Source organism: Odocoileus virginianus, chromosome 8 (assembly GCF_023699985.2).
Source record: "Odocoileus virginianus isolate 20LAN1187 ecotype Illinois chromosome 8, Ovbor_1.2, whole genome shotgun sequence".
Lineage (NCBI taxonomy): Eukaryota > Metazoa > Chordata > Mammalia > Artiodactyla > Cervidae > Odocoileus > Odocoileus virginianus.
The window spans coordinates 38548960-38572287 of NC_069681.1; the positions used below are offsets into that span (position 1 = coordinate 38548960).

General features: G+C 40.0%; 1 protein-coding gene across 1 annotated transcript in view; it reads left to right on the forward strand.

Annotated features, from left to right (window-relative positions):
* LOC110127202 (ATP-binding cassette sub-family C member 4-like) overlaps nucleotides 1–23328 on the forward strand; it is a 107697-nt gene that overhangs the window by 64368 nt on the left and 20001 nt on the right. Inside the window, exons 21-26 of the mRNA XM_070471120.1 lie at nucleotides 6964–7043; nucleotides 11287–11437; nucleotides 12914–13033; nucleotides 14186–14296; nucleotides 17056–17156; nucleotides 18214–18405. Coding sequence (XP_070327221.1) covers nucleotides 6964–7043; nucleotides 11287–11437; nucleotides 12914–13033; nucleotides 14186–14296; nucleotides 17056–17156; nucleotides 18214–18405 — 755 coding nt within the window. The remainder of the gene's footprint in view (nucleotides 1–6963; nucleotides 7044–11286; nucleotides 11438–12913; nucleotides 13034–14185; nucleotides 14297–17055; nucleotides 17157–18213; nucleotides 18406–23328) is intronic.

Genomic DNA, 23328 nt, shown 5'->3' on the forward strand with positions numbered 1-23328 from the left:
TTGGTGCCTTATTATAGCTTATGTGTGAAAATGGGGGAGACGCTTGGAAGAAAATCACTGTGTGTATTGATCCATTTTCTATAAAAAACTGATATTTTTCCTCCTACCAGAGAAAATCTGAATATAGAAGCATATAAGCTTTTATTCCAATTTATGCTTGTGAAAAATAAGTGTTCACTTTGCAGGACGATTTAGGAACCCATTTGTTGCCTGGCATACAAAACACCACACATTTGATGGAAATGTGTTTCAATGTTGTTGACTACTTGAGTTAGTGGTTGTGAGGTGGATGAACCTATAGCCTGTTAATACAGAGTGAAGTAAGAAAGAAGGATAAAAACAAATATTGTATATTAATGCATATATATGGAATCTAGAAAAATGGTACTGGTGAACCTATTTGCAGGAAAGGAGTGGAGACTCAGATGTAGAAAATGGACTTCTGGACACAGCAGGGGAAGGAGAGTAGCACTGACACAGATACACTATCATGTGTAAAATAGACAGCTGGTGGGAAATTGATATAAACCACAAGGAGCCCAGCCTGGCACTTTGTGATAACCTAGAGGGCTGGAACGGGGAGAGGGGAGGGAGGCTCCAGAGGAAGGAGATATATGTATAATTATGGCTAATTCACATTGTTGTATGACAGAAACCAGTACAACATTGTGGAACAGTTTTCCTCTAAAAAATAAATTAAAAAAATAAAATGTTGGCTGTGTTACGTGGTGTTAAGTGTCCCTGGTGGCTCAGATGATAAAGAATCCACCTGCAATATGGGAGACCTGGGTTCGAACCCTGATTTGGGAAGATCCCCTGGAGGAGGGCATGGCAACACACTTCATTATTCTTGCCTGGAGAATCCCCATGGACAGAGGAGCCCAGTGGGCTGTAGTCCATGGGGTCGCAAAGAGTCAGACACGACTGAGCGACTAAGCAACTAAGCAACTAAGCACAGCCCACAAGCTAAGTTATTCTTTAGGAAGGACCTTCTTACAAGGAGTCTCTCTCCATGAGACAGGCTGTGTGTTTCTTTCTTTCATTTCCCATCCATTTCTGGAATCACAGCACTTCTGGCATGTGCTGACACTATGAGGTTTACCTAAAATGGCAATGATAAATTAATGAGAAGATTGATGAAATGTAAATATCTTCATCAATGAAATTAACCCTATAGTTTTACAGTGGATTTTGGTGACATGTAAGAAGAGGCTTTGTGGTACGTAGCAGGTGGATGCTCAGTAGTAAGTTTCTCAATATGAGTGTCCCTGCAGGTTTCCCGGTGGTTGATGTCTCCACTCTGTTTTTCACCTATCCTATTTTGGAAGGTAGCCTCCACACTGGGTTTCTTTGAAGTGTTAGTTCTTCAGTGCACATGCCCACTTTATCTAGTTGGTTAGATTTTTTGTGAGGCTCAGGTGGCTTTGTTTATGCAAGTAATAATTGACACGGCCTGTTAACGGAGCTGGGCTGGAGGTCGGACAGAAGTAGCCTTGGCCTAGTCATCAGCTAGCCACAGGACTGTAGGCCAAAAAAGGTGGACACTATTGGGCAGGCAGATCTCAAGGCAGGATGTTGTCTGCCTTGGTTTAAAAGTGTGGACTCTGTACATCTGTGTCTTCTTTTTCTGTTTTGCATATAGGGTTATCGTTACCATCTTTCTAAATTCCATATATACGTGTTAGTATACTGTATTGGTCTTTATCTTTCTGGCTTACTTCACTCTGTATAATGAGCTCCAGTTTCAACCATCTCATTAAATCCATGGCTGATTCATGTCAATGTATGACAAAAACCACTACAATATTGTAAAGTAATTAGCCTCCAACTAATAAAAAAATAAATGGAAAAAAAAAAAGTGTGGACTCTGGAGCCAAATGCCTGGGTTCAGTACTGGTGCTAGTTGCTGATAGTAATAACTATTTATAGTGATGTTAATACATATGTGTTTATAACTTCAATTCTCTGTTTCTTGGTTTTCTTATCTGTAAAATGAGGAGTCTATTCACACCTAACTGATCTTAATGTTGTGGGCATTGTTGTGCTCAGTCACTTAGTCGTGTGCAACTCTTTGCGACCCCATGAACTATAGCCCACCAGGCTCCTCTGTCCACGGAATTTTCTAGGTAAGAATACTGGGATGGGTTGCCATTTCTGACTCCAGAGTGTCTTCCTGACCCAGGGATCAAACCTGCATCTCTTGCATCTCCTGCATTGGCAGTCAGATTCTTTACCACTGTGCCAAGTTAGTTAATACATTCACAGTGCTTAGCACATGGTCGGTGCCTAATGAGCCTTAGTGACAATGGTGACATGGTGTCTGGGAATTCATCTCCTGTGAAATGGAGATGCTGCTCTTCCTGTTTTACAAGAGTGTTGTGAGGATTAAGTAAGAATGTTGAGAGCAGCGTCTTGTGTAGATTTATTCAGTGCATGTTGTTTTTGGTTCAGGCACTGTGAGGAGCACAGGATGGTAAGATGCAGTGACCCACACAGATCTCATCATATTAGGAAGTTAGAACAAGGAAGTGACTGGAGGAGCCCATGCTATTATGGCTGTGAAGTTGCTCCACTTTGCCTGTTAATGTGAAAACTACACTTGTAAAGATGGGAGCATTAAAAGGAACTGAATTTCTGTTATCTCAGCTTCTGAGGTCTCATGACCACAGTTAGCCAGGTTCTTCATGTTCAAGACCTATAGGCTTCTTTTTTTTTTTGTTCCATTTATTTTTATTAGTTGTAATAAATTGTAGTGGTTTTTGCTGTAGACACTTAATTCATTTTTATTCAAGAATTTGGGACCAAGTTTAAATCTTCAAGTTCACTGTTCTTAAAGCAGCCAGCACACTAATGTTTATCTTGCTTCCCCCTCCTGTATCTATTAGCAGGACTTCATTCCTTCAAGAAAATTCAAGCCCAAATAAGTACCACAAAGATAAGCCTAGTTTGCCCAAAAGGTTTGGGGTCAATCAATTACCTACTCATTTAGTGGTAGATTAAATTGAACTCTTTCCTATCTTTTATTTTCAAAAGTATAATTTGTAGTACATAATTTAGGGTGGACTTTGTTTCTGGTATGTGATGTCATGAAGAGAAAACCACATATATTAGTTCACTGGAAGCTGTTTCATGGAACCATAAAGTTCTGTTGTCTGTCAATCAAGCTTCCAAGTTCTGTTTTCTGTCAGTCAAAGAAATAAAATTGCCAAAATTCTGCTGTCTGTCAATAAAGGAGACAAAATTGCCAACACCTAATACATTTCCCTGGGATTTAATGTGCATTGAAGATGAATCTTAGGAGGGTCAAATATTTGATACCTAATTGTTTTACTTTATAAACTACAGGCCCTTAAGAGGTAAAAGGGAGGAATGCCACTTTTTAAATGTTAGTCTTGACATAGCCCTATGAATGGAAGGAAAATAAATTCCTATTTCAAAATGATGAGTCATCAGTGTTACTAGAAAACTGTTTTTCCTTGATTTAAGATTGAGTAAATACTTGTGAGACAAATAGATTAACAAAAGGTATAAAAGGCAGCACCTGTGTAACCTAGACAGTTAGTGGTTTATCTTACAAGATCAGCTAGTTCTATTAACAAATTGTCCAATGTTTTAGACCCAGTGAGTAGATTTCACTCCTACAATAGGAAATGCTTAAAACTGAAGGAGGTTTAATTCCTTTTGGTGCCAAATTTTCTAACCATTCCCATCTCCCTTCACAAAGCAACTGGAGGAGTTTCATGCTTAATTGGCCTGGTTTTCAGGTATGTCTTCTCTTGATTCTTGCTGTATCCAAGGACTGCTTTCTAGATGAGATTAAGGTTTGAAGTCTTAGGTACTAAAATGAGTACCTTACAGATTTTAGATAAACATTGAGTATTTTTGAAAATATACCTCATGTTTTCTCTTCTCTTAATTGTTATGTCCATTTTTAAAAATTTGATGTCAGATAAGAGACGAAACGTTGATTGTCATCCGTGTACATTTAAAATCTATTAATGGACATGGAGTTGGGATGAAGGCGGAGATTTTCCAATGTCTCAGTTCTGCTAGAACAGAGCTTTGTAATAGCTGTGCCAGTCACTTCACTGGCACAGTCAAGATCCTCTTGACAGAAGCACAGTTATCTTAAGCAGCACTGATTCAGAGTGATGTGTGTGTGTGAGAGAGAAAGGCTCCTTATGAATTAGACTGTCACACTGGAATAAGATCCATATCAATAGATTCTATTAAAAAGTTGTGAAATTTAAAGTTTGAAAATTAAGCAGCAAATAAAAATGACTCTAGACTTTACCCAGACTAAATTGAATGGTTTTTCTTTATTTTTCAATAGTGGTTTTGAACCACTATGTCATGTGGGATCCATGTGACCCTTGGTAAAGAAAACAGACTTTGGAGTCAGCTCTTCTGAATGTGAGTCCCATCCCAGCCACCAAGAGACAGACCTTTGTCAAGTTTAACCTCTGTTGACCTCAACTCTTTCTGTAGAGTAGAGATAATAGTACAATAATATTCTCAACATTTTTGTGTGTGAGAATGAGGAGAATTAATACATGTAAAGCATTTAAAGAAATGCATAGCAAATACCTGGCATTAACTGATTTTTTTATTAAGTGACCTGGTGAAACATTATGGACTTTTTAGTCTTTTTCTTCTATAAAATCCAAATTAATATTATAAATTTTATAGAACAATTGGGAATGGGAAACGATGTGTGTGATTTCCCAGATGCAAGGAAAAGTGGACAAATGACTAAGACCAATAAGCCACAAAAAAGCCACAGTATGTTTTATGTTTGTTTGCTTGTTTTGTCTTTGTTTCTGTTTTCATCAGGGCTTTGCTTCACTCATGAGTTCATTTTAATTTGGTTTCACAGGGAGAGCTTAATTTTGCATATAAGCACCAAACATCTGGTTTACTTTTTGCTTGGAAATGATAAGGCAAAAGTTTCTTACAGGCCTATTGTGTAATAGACAGCTGGAAATTTTATAAAGTTATAAGTTCTATTTAAAAGGAACATTGGAATTATTCCAGGGAAGTGGATGTACTTTTTAAGAGTAGCAGGAACTTACTATATTTTTAAAGAAAGGTTATAACGGGTCAAAATGTAGAATGTCTATGTATTCAGCTTTTTCAAAAAGTATGCAAAATGAAAAATGTCACAAGTGAAAATTAAAGTTGACCTAAGGCATTTTTAGATTGTCAAGGCTTCAAATTTTATTACAGGATGTTTTTAGAGACATTCTGTGACTTGTTCAGCCGGGTTAAATCCAGGCAGTCTTTCTGCATTTCTAACACTCGGACAATCTGATACTTCAGAACTTCCTATTATGCAAAATATGGTTAAAGCAACCTGGAATAAAAATGAGATTCCTGGTCAGTTCTTATAAACTATAGATTATATTTTTAAAGCTGTTAAAAGTATAACAAATGCAACAGAATAAATACAACTCTCCTATAAATACTGCCCAACTAGCATTAGTAAACTAACCATGTAAATGTCATAACTTACCACTTGGGATATATAATGGCATTGAGGAAGGTGAAGAAATGCGTAGTTTTGGGTAGACAGACCTGAGTGAAGACAGCACTTACTCAATGAACACCTGACTGTCAGGTAGCTGTGTGTGTTAGGCAGGGAGCATCTATTCATCCTGAGTCTTGCATTCAGCCTCAGTCATGTCTGAAAGGCCTGAAGCTATGAAATGCAATGATTCTGTCATCCTGTAGAACTCGCTTATAAATATTTAATGTAAAAGAAAATCAAAAATAGTTTGTAAAACATCAGAGGATTTTTGTGATAGTAGTTTCCATATACCATCTAATATTTCAGAGATCTGCTGCATGACAGAGGTTTCAAATTTTCACAGTTATAATTCTCCCAAAGATAGGAGCTACAGACTGCATTTTGCCCTGAAGGGCATTTGAGGTGCACTGCGCCAGGAAAAATACCCCTCTTGGAGACAAAGTGCATGTACTTTTTAGGAGTGCATTCCTGTGACAGGAGGAGTCAAGTGACAGGTGGTGTCCTGTTCCCCCAGAATCAGCATTTCTCTCCTGGTCCACATCTCTCATGGCCACCCCAGTTCTTGTGGTTCATGGTTTAAGAATCCCCCCAAATCATAAAACAATGCATATGGGCATTTTCCAGTGGACATGCTCCATGGCTTTTATCAGAGATCCTGCTCAGTGACAATCTTCCAAACCTGCAGTCTTTAGGATATATTGTTTTCATGGATTCTGAGAAGGGAAATAAAATCATTGATGATAAGTTATCTTTTAGTCATTAAGAAATATTTGTTTTCCTAAAAAAATAAAATAAAATAAATATTTCTGTTTTCCTGCCTATATCCTTCTGGTCTTCTTGGATGCTTAAGCATGAGTCTGTGTTTGTCCCACCTGCTGTACCTCTAAAAATAACAATTTATTACCCCTGTAGTAAGCTCACAACTTGGAAATGGCAGGAATCCATAATTTTTCAAAATGTAAGGTGCTATAAACTTTTTTAAGGAAAAAAATATTGGAGAGTTTGTAACTATATTTATTTAAAAAGTATCAGCAAAATTAGTGTAACAATTGGGATTAACTGAAGTATTTTGTAGTTGTTTACCAGTTTGTCACTTGGTAGGTATCTCAGGTGGGATGGACATAAAGGAGGAAACTTTCTCAAATCCACTAACCTTTCTTGATACTGCCACGAGAGTCCCCCCACCAATTCTTTTAAAAAATAATGCCTCAATTTCAATTCCCCACCGACAGTCATTTGGTATTTTTATTTCTCTAGGTATCATCCTATTTTCTCTTTCTTTACCACAGACATTGGCATATTTCATATGACTCTGTGATACATTAAATATATATGTATATGTACTTTAAAAATATTGTTTTGATTTGTTCATGAATTCTTTCTCTTAAAGGACGTGACTGGGGAAATGAGTAATTTCTCATATCCTGTTCTTTCAGGAAGAATTTTAAATCGTTTCTGCAAAGACATCGGGCGTATGGATGACTTACTGCCCCTGACATTTCAAGATTTAATTCAGGTAACAAAGCAGTCCTGTCAGAGCTCTCACAGGGAATAGTAAAGTGCTGTTTTTCAAGGCCTCTTCACACTGGCTAAGGGTGGACTTCAGCCTGGCAATGTGCTTGTTACCTTCAGTAAAGATCATGGTTGTGAGCGAAAGGCGTGGTTGTGATTGGGAGGCTGAGTTAACATTACTAACTCCTGGGGCAGAAGTGGCTACACAGTCATGTCAAGGTCAGTCTGAAGCAGCGACATGCTGGGCAAGTGGTTCTCCCTCTGCCTTCCAGGTGTCTGGGGTGGATTCCCTTTACTGTGAGCACATTTCATAACAGAAACAAGCACCTCTCATAAAGAGATAGCTTAGATGAGCTAAATTATGCATTCTATTACCACAAAGGACACATATTTACTGCAACTTTTTTGTTTTGTTTTGAATAAAGCCAGGTGTGATTACTTAGAAAGATATGTAATAATACGGTGAAAATAATACCTTTACCAGGACAGTAGAGAGGAGTTGTTGAAGATACAAAGCCTTTAAAGGCAAGTGCATCTAAGCCAATAATTTGAGCATGGAATCAAAGTCATCTCAGAAATTTTGTTTTTGTAGGTAACTTTTCACATGTTGAGTGCTGTAACTTAAGGTATTTAAGCAAACAAACAACCCTACAGAAATATCTTCTATCCAGATGTTATCAAACCAGGTCCCACTGCTCACTGCTTACAAGATCAGTACTCATCAATGTTAGTAGGAAGAATAATTGCCTTTAACCCGAATGCCAGCAATTGGGAGATGGGGAGATGGTGGACTCAGTGTCCCCCAAAAACTACCTCTGAAGAGTCTGCTCAACCATGAAAGTTTTTAAAGGGAAAAAAGGAAGTAATTACAGGTGATCAGGGAGATGGAGGTCAGAGTCATCAATGTCCCTCACTGTGTGCAGGTTTGTTGACTTCTCATGCTCTTTCTTCAGATGCTATCTTGTTCACAAATTAGTGAAGGGGAAGCTAGGGAAGAGATCAAGTTATCCTTTAATTAATCATTCTTCATTTCCACTGTGATCCATGGAAAGAATCAACACATTAAGCAAGGTATTGTGTGATCAGGGCTTCGCTGGTGGCTCAGATGGTAAAGAATCCACCTGCAATAAAGCAGGCCTAGGTTTGATCCATGAGTTGGGAAGATCTCCTGGAGGAGGGAATGGCAAACCCCTCTGGTAGTCTTGCCTTGAGAATCCTCATGGACAAAGGAGCCTGGTAGGCTACAGTCCATGGGGTCACAAAGAATTGGACACAACTGAGTGACTAAGCACAGCACATTGTATGACTGAAAGACCTGCAGGTTGTGCTAAGCCCAGAGATACATAGAATATAGGGGTATCCAGTTTAAGATTAAGACAAAGAGTGCATCCTATAGAGAACTCTTTCCTGTCAAAAGCTGATTACACTGCCTTTGTTTTGTCTGTGAACTTGAGGTTCTAAAGAATGATTTGGGGTCACTTCAGCTCTCATCTCATTCAGTGCTGTTGCTCATGTGGGATGTTTCTCCTGTTGCTTAATTCTTTTTACTTTTCAATGATTAAGCTTGTGGGGACTTTTTCGTTTCCAAGTATTAATTGTGGAAATGAAATGCATTTATCAAAAGTTGCACATAGGAAACATGCAGCAATGATTATCTGACTGCAGACCATATAGCCTGTGGGCAAAGTTTTCTCCTGTTTACTAATGTGAACTAAATTGAGACTTGGAGGCAGAGTGCTTTTACTGCACAGATATCTGATTGTTTTCTCCTCTGCAAGTTTATTTTCTAAATATGTCATGTGGGTTTATGTTGGTCCTTTAATGGACTGGAACCTGGTGGTCCGGAGTTGACGACGAGAGAGTGAAAGAAGTAAAGAGGCTAACATTCCCTGGGTTACGCAGCCAACTTCCACGCTCCAGGGAATCAGCCAGAAATAGAGAGAGAGAGAGAGATAGAAAAAGAAAGAAAGAAAGACACGGGGACCAAAGCTCTGATGGAGCAAATGTGTTTTAGTCAACATGGCGTGCACATATATACTGTCTTACAAGGTAGTTATTCTCAGCAAAGATAAAGATTAAAATTCCAGATTTACAAAACATAAGACGATCCCTATCAAAGAGAGATCCCTATCAAACAATCACCTTTTACCGTAGGGCTCATAAAAAGGAAGAGGGTACTTATCACTATAATGAGAAATGCCTGGATTCCTCAGCCCCAGGGAAAGGCATGCCTCTCCTCTTAATTCCTGAATATTCAGGAATTAATAAGGGCCAGAGGGTTCCTGACAGATCCAAAATAGCACACAGGAAGCATCTTGTTAAATGCTTCCTGATAAGTTTAGGTATATAATTTATCCCCAGAAGCAATTTCTCACTAAAGCAGTATCCTATTTTGACAGTGATTATTAATTACATTAAAATTTTGTGAAGAGTTCTCTTTGTTTGCTGTTGCAAACTAAGCCAAGGTTGAGTTTCCATAGCTGACTGACCCACTGTGTGCTTAGCATATGGTTAATTAGCCCTCATAAAACCAAATTCATCACATATTTTTGAATGTTTTTTAAGAGGAACAAGGAGAAATGCTACCTGATTTCAAGTATAAAACATTCTCAGTCATGAGAGAAAATTTTAGTCTTGCTGATTTCCAATCCCAGCTCTGTCAGTTTTAATTCAACTATCTTGGCGCTTAAGACCTCAAGGCATACTGCAGATAATGAAATAAGAGTCTAGGATGAGCAGGGCACCTGCGTATTCTTCACTGAGCAGGTGGTAGTTAAATCTGTGAAGGTGATAAGATTGCCCAGAGAGAGGGAAGCATCTTATAAGAAAGATCAGAAGCTTAAGCAAGCCTTCATATTGACAGAGAAACCAGCCTGTGAAATTCATTTCTGAAGTGTCTTCTTAGAATCCTCTAAGTGTTCACATATTCTTCCCTGTGTTTCCATAGCCCTCTGGGCCTTGTGCAAACCATCACGGATTTGTATCCAACTAAGGTCTGTAACCTTCAGAGGCCTTGGTCCAGGCGATGTGAATCTGCACATCTCCACTATTCACTCCACTTTCATAACAGGCAGATGCTAAGTGTTGATTGCATTCTTGCCTGAAGCTTTCCACCATCACATTATACTTTTCTTGATAAAGATACTTAAATCATTGAGTCAGCCAAGGACTTGGTTTCTAGTCTACTTGCTTTTTGGACCAAGATCATTTTCCAATATAAAATCACCTTGTGGGGTGAGGTGATAATTAAGTGAAATGTTTGTGGAACTCTTAGCACATGCAAACACCTGGTAAATGGTATCTGCTATTGTAATAATCACTTACCTTTGAAATGGACGTTTTAAATACTTAGCATAATGTTACTTAGCTGTATGTTGGGAACAAGCCTAAATATGTCATAATGGCTCAAGGCAAGACTTCTCAGGCTCCATGACTTAGGCTTTGCAGTCTCCAGTCTCCATCAGGTTGCTTTTCCTCTTCTTGTGCCTCAGTGTCTCAGTCTGTAAAATGAGATAACACTATTACTTGATAGGGCTATTGTAAGGGTTAGCGAGTTCATACATGTGAAGCTCTGTACACAGTCAGCACTCAGTAAATATTAACTAGGGATGGAAAACCAAGAAAGTGGAATTCTCACTTCCAAAGGTCGACATTTCCATTTTTCCCCCATTTACTGGGCTTAGAATTTGTAACTAACCACTTCCTTATCCCTGTGTGTACAGCTGAGGTTTCTGGATTCCTGTGATATCTTCTTGCTCATCTGTTTAGTATCAGTAACACCTACTGACTCCTGAGAGTTTGGGATTCAACAACTACCCTCTGAGTCTCAAATATTCTCATTTGTTAAAGATAGTACTGCCTAGGGGAGTTCTCTGGTGTCTAGTAGTGAGGATTGCTCGGACTGATTTGTTTCACTCCTGTGGCCCATGTTCAATCCCTGGTCAGGGAACTGAGATCCCACCAGATTCATGGCGTGGCCAAAATAAAAAGTGATGCCTGCCTCATAGGGTTACTGAGTGTATCAAAAGAGCTAATACCTTGAAGTTCTTATGATAGTGTTGGACACATGTAATAAATATTGTAATGAGCACCTATAATTCTTTTTCCTTTGGTAGGAAAGCTTTCCCTGCCATTCCAACACATCTTTCGAGGAAAGGAGTTTAATCCTAACAGAGCAATCTATTAAAGTTTATCTTTGAAAAGAATCTTTCATAAGGAGGCCTCCATGTCTTTCTTCACTATTTCAGACATTTCTACTTGTGATTGGCATGGTAGTTGTGATGGTGGCTATGATTCCTTGGACTGCGATACCCCTGGCTCTCCTTGGCATTGTTTTCTTCCTGCTTCAGCTCTGTTTCCTAAATACATCAGGAGATGTCAAACGCCTGGAATGTGCGAGTGAGTACTGGGGCTCTCAGGCTGGGGAAGGCAGTGCAGGCTGGCTTCCGTTTATGCCGTAATTACCCAGACCCCTGACATCCTGCAGACGCTATCTTCTGGAATTTCTCCCTAAATCAACATTAGGTATTTGCATATTATAGCCCTTGTGAGTCAGTGTGGCCCTTAAAGCAAGTGAAGCTGGTGGGGGGTCACCCACAGCTTTTGCATTTCAGCACAAGGAGAGAGAATGTGAGCGCCATGAGGACAGGGGCCGCTTCTGTCTATCTCATGGCACACTCTCTGACATAGCAGCCACTCAGTAAACATTTTTCCAAACATAAAATGTTAGTCATGTTGCAATTAATGTAGAAGGAAAATAGGGAATTTTTCTTCCCCCAGAGTTACTAGAAATGACAAGGAAAGAAAAAGATTAGGAAAAGGAAAAGAGGCATCAGGAAATATATTCATAATGTCAGAGGTGATACATTTGGAAAATACATTCACATACTCCAAAGATGGCAAATAAGTTGCAGTTGTTAAGTGTTTTGAAAAGATAAACCCTGTTATTTTCAGATTTGCTCTTTATCATCACCATTACTTGGGGTGTTGCCACACTGTGGCCCCCTTCCCCAAGGCTTTTCACATAAATGAATGCTGCAAATAACCACCTTGAGAGAACAAAGGAAGGGAGGGGATCTATTCAGTACCCATTTAGTCTATTACTCCATTCAAATTCCTAGTTTTAGAATGATGGGGAACACAATTTATAGTTAATCATACCTGGGTTTGATCCCTGGGTTAGGAAGATCCCCATGAGAAGGAAAAGGCTACCCACCCAGTATTCTGGCCTAGAGAATTCTATGGATTGTATAGTCCACAGGGTTGCAAAGAGTCAGACACGACTGAACGACTTTCAATCACTCATTCTATCCTACAGGTAATCTCAGAGGATGAAATTATCTAGTGCTTATCTTATTGTTATGCACAGATATAGTCAATCATTATTAACATAAAATCATAAGGAGAGAAGATTTAAAAAAAGGAATGAGGATGATTGTAAAAAAGTAAGGAAAGATGTTTGTATCTGAAGCCTTAACTATGGATAGTGACTGCAAATTAATGCAAACTTAATTTTCTAGAAACCACACCAAGAAGAGAAGTATACTGTTTCCCATGGTTGTCTGTATCTACTAAGTGGAAAAATCTAATTTAATTATCTAAAACTAGCTACAATTTTAATTTAGTCAAAGATAGGTTCAAAGAGAATCTTTCATTTCCAGGTTGTTAAAGTGAAAGTTGGTGTGAGCAGGAGCTTGAGGGTCATGTGGAAGATCCACTCCAGAAAGGTCATCATCCCTCCTCCCCCAGGCAGCCCTCCAGGAAGTGCTGGATGTGCCCTTTGGCAGGACACACAACCAAAGAACATGGGAGGTGGTGGGTTTCCTCACATCCAGTCTCCCTGACTATCTATGTTGTTTGTCTCTGCTTCCACAGAACAAAGCCCAGTATTTTCCCACTTAGCATCTTCTCTCCAAGGACTCCGGACCATCCGGGCCTACAAAGCCGAACAAAAGTTTCAGAAACTGTTTGAGACGTGCCAGGACTTGCACTCAGGTCTGTAAGTTTCTGGAAATGATTTCAAAGGATGGGATGTGCTCCCTTCAGAGTCCTGACCCCCCTCTCAGGGGGTCTTGCTGGCCAGCGCCTCTCTCTGTGTGAGCCTCAGCTTCCCTCCCTGCACACCCTCCTCTCAGCATCCCCTCTGTGCTCCCCCCTCCCCGTCACACCCCGCTTCTCTCCTAACTGGTCTGTATTGTCCAACTGTCACCATGTCCTATGGCTTTGTCCCTTTAGGGCAGGAGTCAACAAACATTTTTTTCGGAGAGCCAAATGGTAAACATGGTAGGCTTTGTGTGCCATATTGCAACTGCTCAACTTTGCTATTGTAGCACCAAAGTAGGCAAAGATAATACCTCAGCAAATGGCTGTGATGGTGCTCCAATAAAACTTTATTTATAAAAGCAAGTGGTGGGCTGTTCTTGCCACCCCACCCTCCCCTGCCCCCCACCCCTGCTGTAGTGTACTGACTCTCTTTTTAGAACATTCAGGGCAGCAGATGTTATTGAGGAAAATAATTTCCTGATTTCCCACCCACTTGATGTGTATTATACTTTATATCAGTGAATTTTTTTTTCTGGGTAGAAATTTCAGAATGTGCTCTAAGTCTGTAAAACTCAGACTCATCTTTCCAATCTTTATTGTATTTTGAAGATAAAACGGCACTTTGAAAGCCACATGCAGATCCTGTTAACTCATGGCCATTTAGATACTGGCTCCTCAGAGTAAACATGTCTAGTAAGTGCAGACAGTGCTGGAAACAGTGTAGGAGCTGCACATTCTATCAAGGATCTGGGAACGGTTGACTTTATGAGAGGATGAGTCTCACTCTGACAGCGCAGCAAGAAATGCACCAATGACACCATTTCTCCATCTTCTTTATTAGGATCACATTTCTGTTTCTAACCTGTAGGTTCACATTTTCAATGGATGCTTCCCATAAAACACCTGGACTGATTCCTGTGTATGTGTCCTATATATTGTCTGATGTCAAAACCTAGCTTTCTGGAATCTCAAGTTATATGAGTGTGTCACTTGGCTGATCTACTGCATTGTGTAAAAATCTTCTATAGCTTGACTGACTCATTCAAAGCAGCTAACATTTTTTTTCCACTTATTTATTATGCTTATTATGGTTCATAAATCCAGAGAGCTGGTTCATGCTTTTGACCGTGTCCCAATGTTTTGCCATGTGGCTGGATATTGTCTGTGCCTTCTTGGTCATCGTTGTTGCCTTTGGGGCCCTGATTCTGGAAGAACGTAAGTACAGATATGTATACCATATTTGTGGTATGATTATAATTTCTAGGTGTATTAACAGTTATTAAATTTAACTCTTGCCACTTTATCTAATACCATAAACCATTTGGTTCTAATGAATTGTACTAAAGCATTTGCAACATGTGATTCCACAGTTTGACCCATATAGAGGAGTCATTTGAGTCTTGATGAGCCCCTTTATTCTTTTTGGATGAGTTAAGTTCTACATAGCTGTAGCAAGCAGACTTCTGTAGTTGGGAGGAGAGAGCCAAGTTTACAATTAAGCATTTTGTCCACCCTCGGGCTTTATGTTTTAGCTTTAAGGCTTCTCTGATCTTTTGGTTTGCAGGTGCCTGGTGCACTGGGATGATAAAGATTCTTTATATGAAAGAACAATATCTTCACCACTGTTTGGATACCAGATGTACAGATGTTGACATATGTGGCATAAATTCACCATCTGTAATTATTCCATATTAACAACACTGATTCCACATGTCGCAACTTAGACCTGGAAGAGCCAAAATAAATTAAAAAATTGGGGGCTTGCCAGGTGACTCAGTGGTAAAGAATCTGCCTGTCAGTGCAAGAGACATAGGTTTGATCTCTGAGTTGGGAAGATCCCCTGGAGAAGGAAATGGCAACCCATTCTGGTATTCTTGCCTGGGAAATTCCATGAACAGAGGAGCCTGGCAGGCTACAGTCCATGGGGTCACAAAGAGTTGGACATGACTTAGCAACTAAACAACAACACTTAATCACAGTCTTTAATAAAGGAACAATGGGAGTAGTATTTTATATTTTCAAGCAGTGACTCTTTGAATCCATTGCCTTGTTTTCTGTGGTTTCTGCCTATAGCTGCATTGGATGTAGAAAGTAAAATTAGATGATGGTTCTTGAAACCATAATGACCAAAGTTTGAGTGATGACATTATTTCTCACTTGTATAATGCTGTCAAGTGTACCTCAATCCTGTTGGGATTAATAAACTCATTTAATAGTCTTTCTGGATTCATAGCGGAGTTTCTGGTTTGTTTGTTTCCATTATATGGAAACATTGTATGGTCTCAATCAATGGATAGTAAAAGTATAAGTAATACTTATGCAGGTGATTTAAATATTATAAAGGATGTTTTCTAGTATAGTGACAGAAGGGTATAGTGACAGAAGGCTTGGAGTTAAGAACAAGACTGACTTCTCTCTTCTGCAAGCTGTGTTGGAAAAGTTGGCCAGCTGCATGTAAATCAATGAAGTTAGAACACACCCTCACACCATACACAAAAGTAAACTCAAAATGCCTTAAAGACTTAAACATAAGATATGACACTATAAAACTCCTAGAAGAGAACATAGGTGAAACATTCCATGACGTAAGTCATACCAATGTTTTCTTAAGTCAGTCTCCCAAGGCAATAGAAATAAAAATAAGTGGAACCTCATCAAACTTACAAGCTTCTGCACCAAAAAGGAAACCATAAACAAAACAAAAGGACAACCTACAGACTGGGAGGAAATATATGCAAGTGATGTGACCGACAAGGGCTTAGCTTCCAAAATAGGCAAACGCCTTATACAACTCAGTAGCAACAACAACAAAAGCCCAGTTGAAAAATGTGCAAAAGGCCTAAATTGACATTTTCTAAAGAACATACTGATGGCCAACAGGCATAGGCAAATGTGTGTGTGTGTGCTCAACATTGCTAATTATCAGAGAAATGCAAATTAAAACTATAATGAGACCCCATGCCATACCAGTCAGAATGGCCATTGTTAAGAAGTCTTACAGATAACAAATGATGGAAAGGGTGTGTGGAAAAGGAAGCCTTCCTACACTGTTTATGGGAATGTAAATTGGTGCAGCCAATATGGAAAACAGTATGGAGTTTCCTCAAAAAACTAATAGAGTTGCCATATGATCCAGCAATCCCACTCCTGGGTATATACCTGGACAAAACTATTATTCAAAAAGATGTATGCGCCCTGCTGCATCATAAGAGCACTATTCACAATAACCAAGACATGGAAGCCATGTAAATGTCCATCAACAGACAAATGGATAAAGATGTGATACATATATACAATGGACATAAAAAAGAATGAAGTAATGCAATTTGCAGTAACATGGATGGACCTAGAGATTGTCATACTAAGTGAAGTAAAATAGAAATAACACATGATAACACTTATATGTGGTGGTGGTTGTTTAGTCACTCAGTCACGTTCAACTCTTCTGTGACCCATGGACTGTAGCCCATCAGACTCATCTGTCCATGGGATTTCCCAGGCAAGAATACTGGAGTGGGTTGCCATTTCCTTCTCAGGGGATCTTCCCAACCCAGGGATAGAACCCAAGTCTCTTGTATAGGCAGGAGGATTCTTTACCACTGAGGCACCAGGGAAGCCCATCACTTATATGTGGAATCTAAAATAAGACTCAAGTGAACTTACCTGTGAAACAGAAACAGACTCACAGACATAGAGGACAGACTTATGGTTGCTATGGGGGAGGGATGGATTGGGAGCTTGGGATTAGTGGATGTCAACTATTACTTATAGTATAGATATACAATAAGGTCTAATTGTATAGCACAAGGGGCTATATTCAATATCCTGTGGTAAACTGTAATGGAAAAGAATATGAAAAATGTGTATATAACTGAATCACTTTTCTGTACAGCAAAGATAAATCAACTATACTTTGATAAAATAAAATTTAAAAAAGAATGGGACTGACTTTATTCCCCTTCTTCCTTGTTTAGCTTGGACTCCTGGGCAGGTTGGCCTGGTACTCTCTCTTGCCCTCACACTCATGAGGATGTTCCAGTGGTGTGTCAGGCAAAGCACTGAAGTGGAAAACATGGTGATGTTTATCTTTATGTTCTTATCCTCTTCTAGTCTCCTTGCCATTAAATGGCATAAAAGCAATTCTTGCATAAAGTAGTAAAGCTGTTATTTTTACATTGTGGTAACAAGGGTTTTGAGATCCTTCCTCCATCTATTCAAATTAATGTTAAATAAAATGCATATATCTTTTTTTCAGTCTTATGTGTATCATGTCAGCAGGTTTATATTCATCACAAGATGTCTTCAAAGATAATAAATGTCACTGTAGGAAGGAAGTTCTAAAATCCTAAGAGGATATAAGTCAGTTTCTTAGGGGTTTGTTTATTTTTGTTCCTTAATGGGTAATTTCTCTTTTTCGGTAAAAGTAAAATTTAACATTTTGAGGTTGGTTGTTTAATTAACATATCTCCTAGCCGTCTCTCATTTTAGCATTTATACTTGTTGACCACCTGAATTAGTGGGTGTCCCTTCTTGTAGGATAAGCTACATCTCGAAATGTGCTATCAAATTTGTCGAATTGTGGTTGTTTAGTAGGTCTTAATTAATATGTAAATTTTGTCCTCTTTTGAATATTTGCACCTTCTTCTAAAGGGAGAAAAACAATAAAAATGAAATCTTTCCACTTCTCTCTTCTTATAGAGTAAAAAATGACTAATAATTAAAATGAGGCTTGATGACTGTCCATTTCTGCTCAGTGATGACACAGGGCCCTTCTGTAGCCACACATTACTGATTGGTGTTCATAATTATTCTTTTCTTTGACAAAACTGTTGTTTGCCAGTTCAGGTGTGAAGGTAGATCAATAAAATCTTACCATCTTTCTAAAGTTTTTAGTTTTAATACTGTACTGAAGGAAGTAGCTATAAGTGAAAGTGTTACAAGAAAATGACATATCATCAAAGTCTTCCTTAGACTCCTACTTCTGTGCTTTGGGGATGATAAGACCTGGGATATTCTTAACCATACAAAAGCAGATATCAAGATGAAAAAGCAAAATGTCTCATTTACAGTCTCTGAACATGCATAAACCAGACCCTCTGTTCCTAACCCACGTGATGTCATGTGTCTTTCAGATGATGTCAACAGAAAGGGTTATTGAATATACAGAGCTGGAGAAAGAAGCACCCTGGGAACTTGACTTCCGTCCACCAGCATACTGGCCTGACAACGGGGTGATTGCCTTTAACAATGTGAATTTCAAGTACAGCCCAGACGGGCCTCTGGTATTGAATGACCTGACAGTAAGCACTGAACCAAAAACAAAGGTTTGTTTATGCCACTTACCTTTTTAAAATCTAGATTTAGCACCACATCTGCTGTTGACTTCCTTGTCCATGTGTCAGGGAACTCTTTGTTCCTCTTGGATGCAGATTAGATCAGTGACATCATGGGTGAAACTTTCTTGGAAACTGACCACCGTGTAGTGAGGATCCCAGCACTTCTTTGTGTCGTGAGCTCCCTCATGGTGGTTGGAGGGCCCTGGATCCTGGAGCTGGAACTTAACCTGACCCGGGATACTGTATGTTTCACCTGATTATTCATGTGGAGTCTCTGAAGTCAACCCCTTCGCCCTGTCCCTAACTCTCCAATATCTCCTTCCTTTCCATCTTTTCTTCTTTGCACTTCTGGAATCTTCTCTTCCTCCCAACCTTTCAGTTGTAGCCTCCTCCTCTGTCCCTTGGCCCTTCCCATAGACTTGTCCTCCACTCACCCACACTGAGCTGTCATCCCCCTGCTCTCACCCACAGACTACTTTTTTCTTTAGCACAGATCTGATCCTTACTGGCCTGGGTAAGATGATGCTGGAACCATAGTTCACCCCTGGGTCCACTCCAGTTAGGAACTGTTTGGCCAGCTTGGGGCCATCAGAGAAGAGTCCAGAATCATGAGTCCATCAAGGGTAAGGAACCAGAGCCCCTAGCTGGACACAGGGTCCAGAGACTTACTCAAAGCTGATGAAAGGAGCAGGGGAAGACCCACTTGGGAGATGGCAGAAGGGTTTGTAGGCTTGCCAGTGTCCATGTCTGCTGGTGATGTTCCTTTCACACTCGGCTTGGGACCCTCAGCTGGGGCTCGGGTTGACTCTTTAAGAAAAGAGTAAACCATAACAGACAAGGCAATAGGAATCTCTTTCCCCACCTACCTCTCCAGCCTTGAGTCCATACACACACCCCCTACACTTGGATCTTTGTATTGTTGTTGTTTAGTCGCTAAGTTGTGTCAGACTCTTTGTGACCCCAGGGACTGCAGCAGGCCGGGCTTCCCTGTCCTTCACTATCACTCTGAGTTTGCTCAAGCTCATGTCCACTGAGTCAGTTATGCCATCCAACCATCTCATCCTCTGTCTTGTGAACATTCTCCCAGAGCACTTTGTCCTCCCAGCTTCCAGTGTGAATGTTGCCCTAGAACCCAGGGACACTTCTCCATCATCTAGATGGTGGATGTATCCTCATTTTCACAGTCAACTCTAATGCACATGACTCTTCAAACCCCTCTATGCTTCCACAGGATCTTATATATTCTTTAAGACAGTATGTATGGTACACTTGTGTTCATAACTGCCAAAGTTGGAAGCAACCCAAGTGTCCACGTTGAAACTGAGTGGATAAACAAAATGTATTACATCCTTAAAAGGCAATATTATTCAGTTTTAAAAGAGGAAGAGAATTCAGACCCACGGATGAACCCTGAAGACATCATGATATGTGAAATAAACCTGACACAAAGAGAATAAATACTATATGATTCCACTTATATGAGGTTCCTAGAGTAAAAAAAAAATATATATATATATATATATATAAAGACAGGAAGTAGAAAGATGGTTGCTGGAGAATGGGAAGATGTTTTTTAATGGGTATAGTTTTACAAGGCAAAAACAATTTGGAGGTTGGTTGTACAACAATGTGAATGTACTTAACATTAAACTGTCCACTTAAAAATGGTTAAATTGGTACATTTTATCACAGTTAAAAGCACCCGTGGTATGCTTTGTAATTTTTGATCTGTGTCACACAGAACCCTGAGGCTTCTTAAGATCAGAGAGCACCTTGTTTTCATTTTTGTTCCCCTGAAAGTGGCATTCTGCAGGGCACAGAGCGGGTGCTGAGGGAAGGCTGGCTGGGAGAGTGAGTGAGTAACACAGGTGTGAGCAACCAGTAGCCAAAACACACACAAGGCAACTCCATAAACTGATCACCTTGTGTTTTAAATACTTTATAAACACAGTTCTTAAATACTTTAAGAACTGTTCTTTAAAACTCTTTCTACCATAGATGCGTCTAGTAGAGTATAGCTATAATTTAATGAGTGATACCCTTGTGACATGGGCTTCCGTGGTAGTTCAGTGGCAAAGAATCCACCTGCCAAGCAGGAGATGTGGGTTCAGTCCCTGGGTTGGGAAGATCCCCTGGAGACGGAAATGGCAACTCATTCCAGTATTCTTGCCTGGAAAATCACATGGACAGAGGAGCCTGGCAGGTTACAGTCCATAGGGTTGCAAAAGAATCGGCCATGACTTAGCAACTAAACAACAACAACACTTGTGATATGAAAAAAAAATTTCACCTTGATGCCTAAACGATACCTAGGGAGCAGTTTTAGTAAATCATATGGCAGAAGCTCTCTCATTATTTCCAGTTTAACTGAAGGCCAGGAAGAATGTGAGGACTCCTGTGCTGGGAAAACATTCACTGGAGCTCATGTCCAGTGATGTGTCTGTCAGATTTCCCGTTAAAATGTAATTTTGTTCATTCAGCAGACACTTTACCATCTGAGCCACCAGGGAAGTCTGTTCATTCACACTCATCTTAAACTTCCCTAGATGCCAAAAATATTAATTATTATTGTGTGAAACTATAGTACACCTTAGGGACAAACATACCTTTATTCTTCCATTTTAAACCCCCAAAGTCTTTGAGTTAACCTGAGATTCTGAAGTAGTTGAGGGAAAATTAGATTTGGAGACTGAACTATTAACTGTGATAGCTTGACTTTTCATGGTGTCTTGGTCTACTCAGAGCATCACCGGTAGCTTCATTTCTGAGTTTGGAGATTATACCCAGGCAATGTGTTCATGAAACCATTGCACTCCACCTGTGTACATCCCATGTTCCCTCTCCCGCTCACCTGTCCCACCCCCGTCACCCCCGGGTCACCCCTTTGGTGTTAGATTTGATTGGGAGAGGCTGCTGGAAGGAATATGGGCGTGAGCCCGCCCAGCAGAAGTGGGGCTCTGTTCTCTTTCCATTGTCTCCTCTGCTGTCCTGATTTCTGGACGGTAGTGTCAATAAGAAAGTGTAGAAGGTGCTATGCTGGTTTCTAATTCGTGGAAGAAATAGCAAGTAAAAGTAAAGACCCCAAACGAGGTAAATATCACCCTAGCCTTCCTGGGAAGATTCTGAACATGGGCTGCATTTCTCACATAGATGATTTTGTAATTGATTTGATCATTTTAGAGAGTCCTGGGCCATTTTAGAGCATTTTCCATCGCTGGAGGTAGATTGATTTGGGTTTTGGTTTTTTTTTTCCCCTCAGAGCTATTGCTTGGATAATTCATTTTTACAGATGCTTACTAGACCTTGCTATAATGTGCAAAAATATGTTTCCTATCTTTTCTCCTTTTTTACGTGATATTTTCTCAGAAATCCCTCTCCTCACTCCCAGATTGTACCCCTTCCCCTGCCTCCTTCCTCATTCCTTGTGACTCAGACTGCAGTGCCAGGGCCAGCAGCACCTGTGTCTCCTGGAGCTTCTTAGACATGCAGAGTCTCAGGTTCACTCAGACCTCTTGACTCAGCATTGCATTTGAGCAAGACCTTCCAATAAAGTCCTTTCTCTCCCATAGGCAGTTTTTGATGACTGGTAACCTGTGGTTTCCAAGATATGTCCTTTGACAGTTTGAAATTGAGCTCATGAATCACCCAAACCCCTGTGGTAACTGAGCATGAGGCTCTAGAAGGTTCTATGTCACTTACTCTACAGATTTATTTACTTTTATATTCTGCAAAGCATACCTTTGCATCATAATTTAATACCCTGTGATTCTACTGCATTTCTTTGCATCTTTCCATGGAGTCTGTCTTCATCACAGGCGGTTTTCATCCTGCTGCTGCCTTTCCCACACAAGCCTCCTGCAGGGACTGGAAGGATTTCCCATAGGCTCAGCCCTACCTGAACCTGGAGTCAGAGACAGTGTGAGATCCTTTCACCATCTGATGGGATCAGATAAAAAATGAGTCTTGCTGCCCCAAGCAGGGCACAAGGTCTGTTTGGCCTATTTCTTGGGGAACCATGTACCCCACTTAGCTGCAGGTTTCTCTTCCAGCCCAGCTGTGGGTGCCAGTTCTTCCTGCTGACAGCCAGCCCACCTACCTTAAGCACCCTCTTTGCTCAGTGATGTCAGCCCCTTGTCACACCCACCATGTTATACTCCCCAATATTGATGCCATGCTTTAATTGTCGAGCCATGGGACCTATATGGGAAGCCAGTTGTTTTAACTGCAGCTACACCTCTTCACTTTCTCTGTTCTACTTAGACAGAGGGACATACTAAAGGTTCAGGCCATCCAGGTGATAAAGAGGCCATCAGCAGATGGAAAAGAGCCTGACAGGCATGGATTTGAGTCTCATGCTGTGACTTACGGGCTCTCTTATTTCAGGCAGACTAATTCCTCTTATAAGCCTCAATCTTTTCTGTTGCAAAATGCAAGTGATAGGACCTAACCTTTAGGGTTGTTGAACAACTTAAACAAGTTAAGACACATAACACCCTGCATGGAGACCAGTACATAAGTCAATGCTTGAGCAAAGATAGTTGTCATTTTCATAGGATGTAAAATGACCTTAACCACTTACACTGTGTAAAATTTTGTCTATCCGATTGAAACTGAGGAATTGGCCATTTGCAACTATATTTATAGCTGTAAGCTTAATCTCCCATGCCTGTCTCTTTGTCTATTTATGTACATAAGCAATATGACAATCAATTTTCCATAAATTTCTCCAGTCTGAGTTAAAAATCTCACCCTCCCATGGAAGCCTCTTTTGCACAGGACACCACAGATAATATAAATAACACAAAGGCAAATCTAATACAGATCCTGCTGTCAACACATCTAGTACACTTGATGAAACAAGAAAAGTACTAGGTTAGCTTTGTAAGATATAAGTGATCACAAATTTTATAG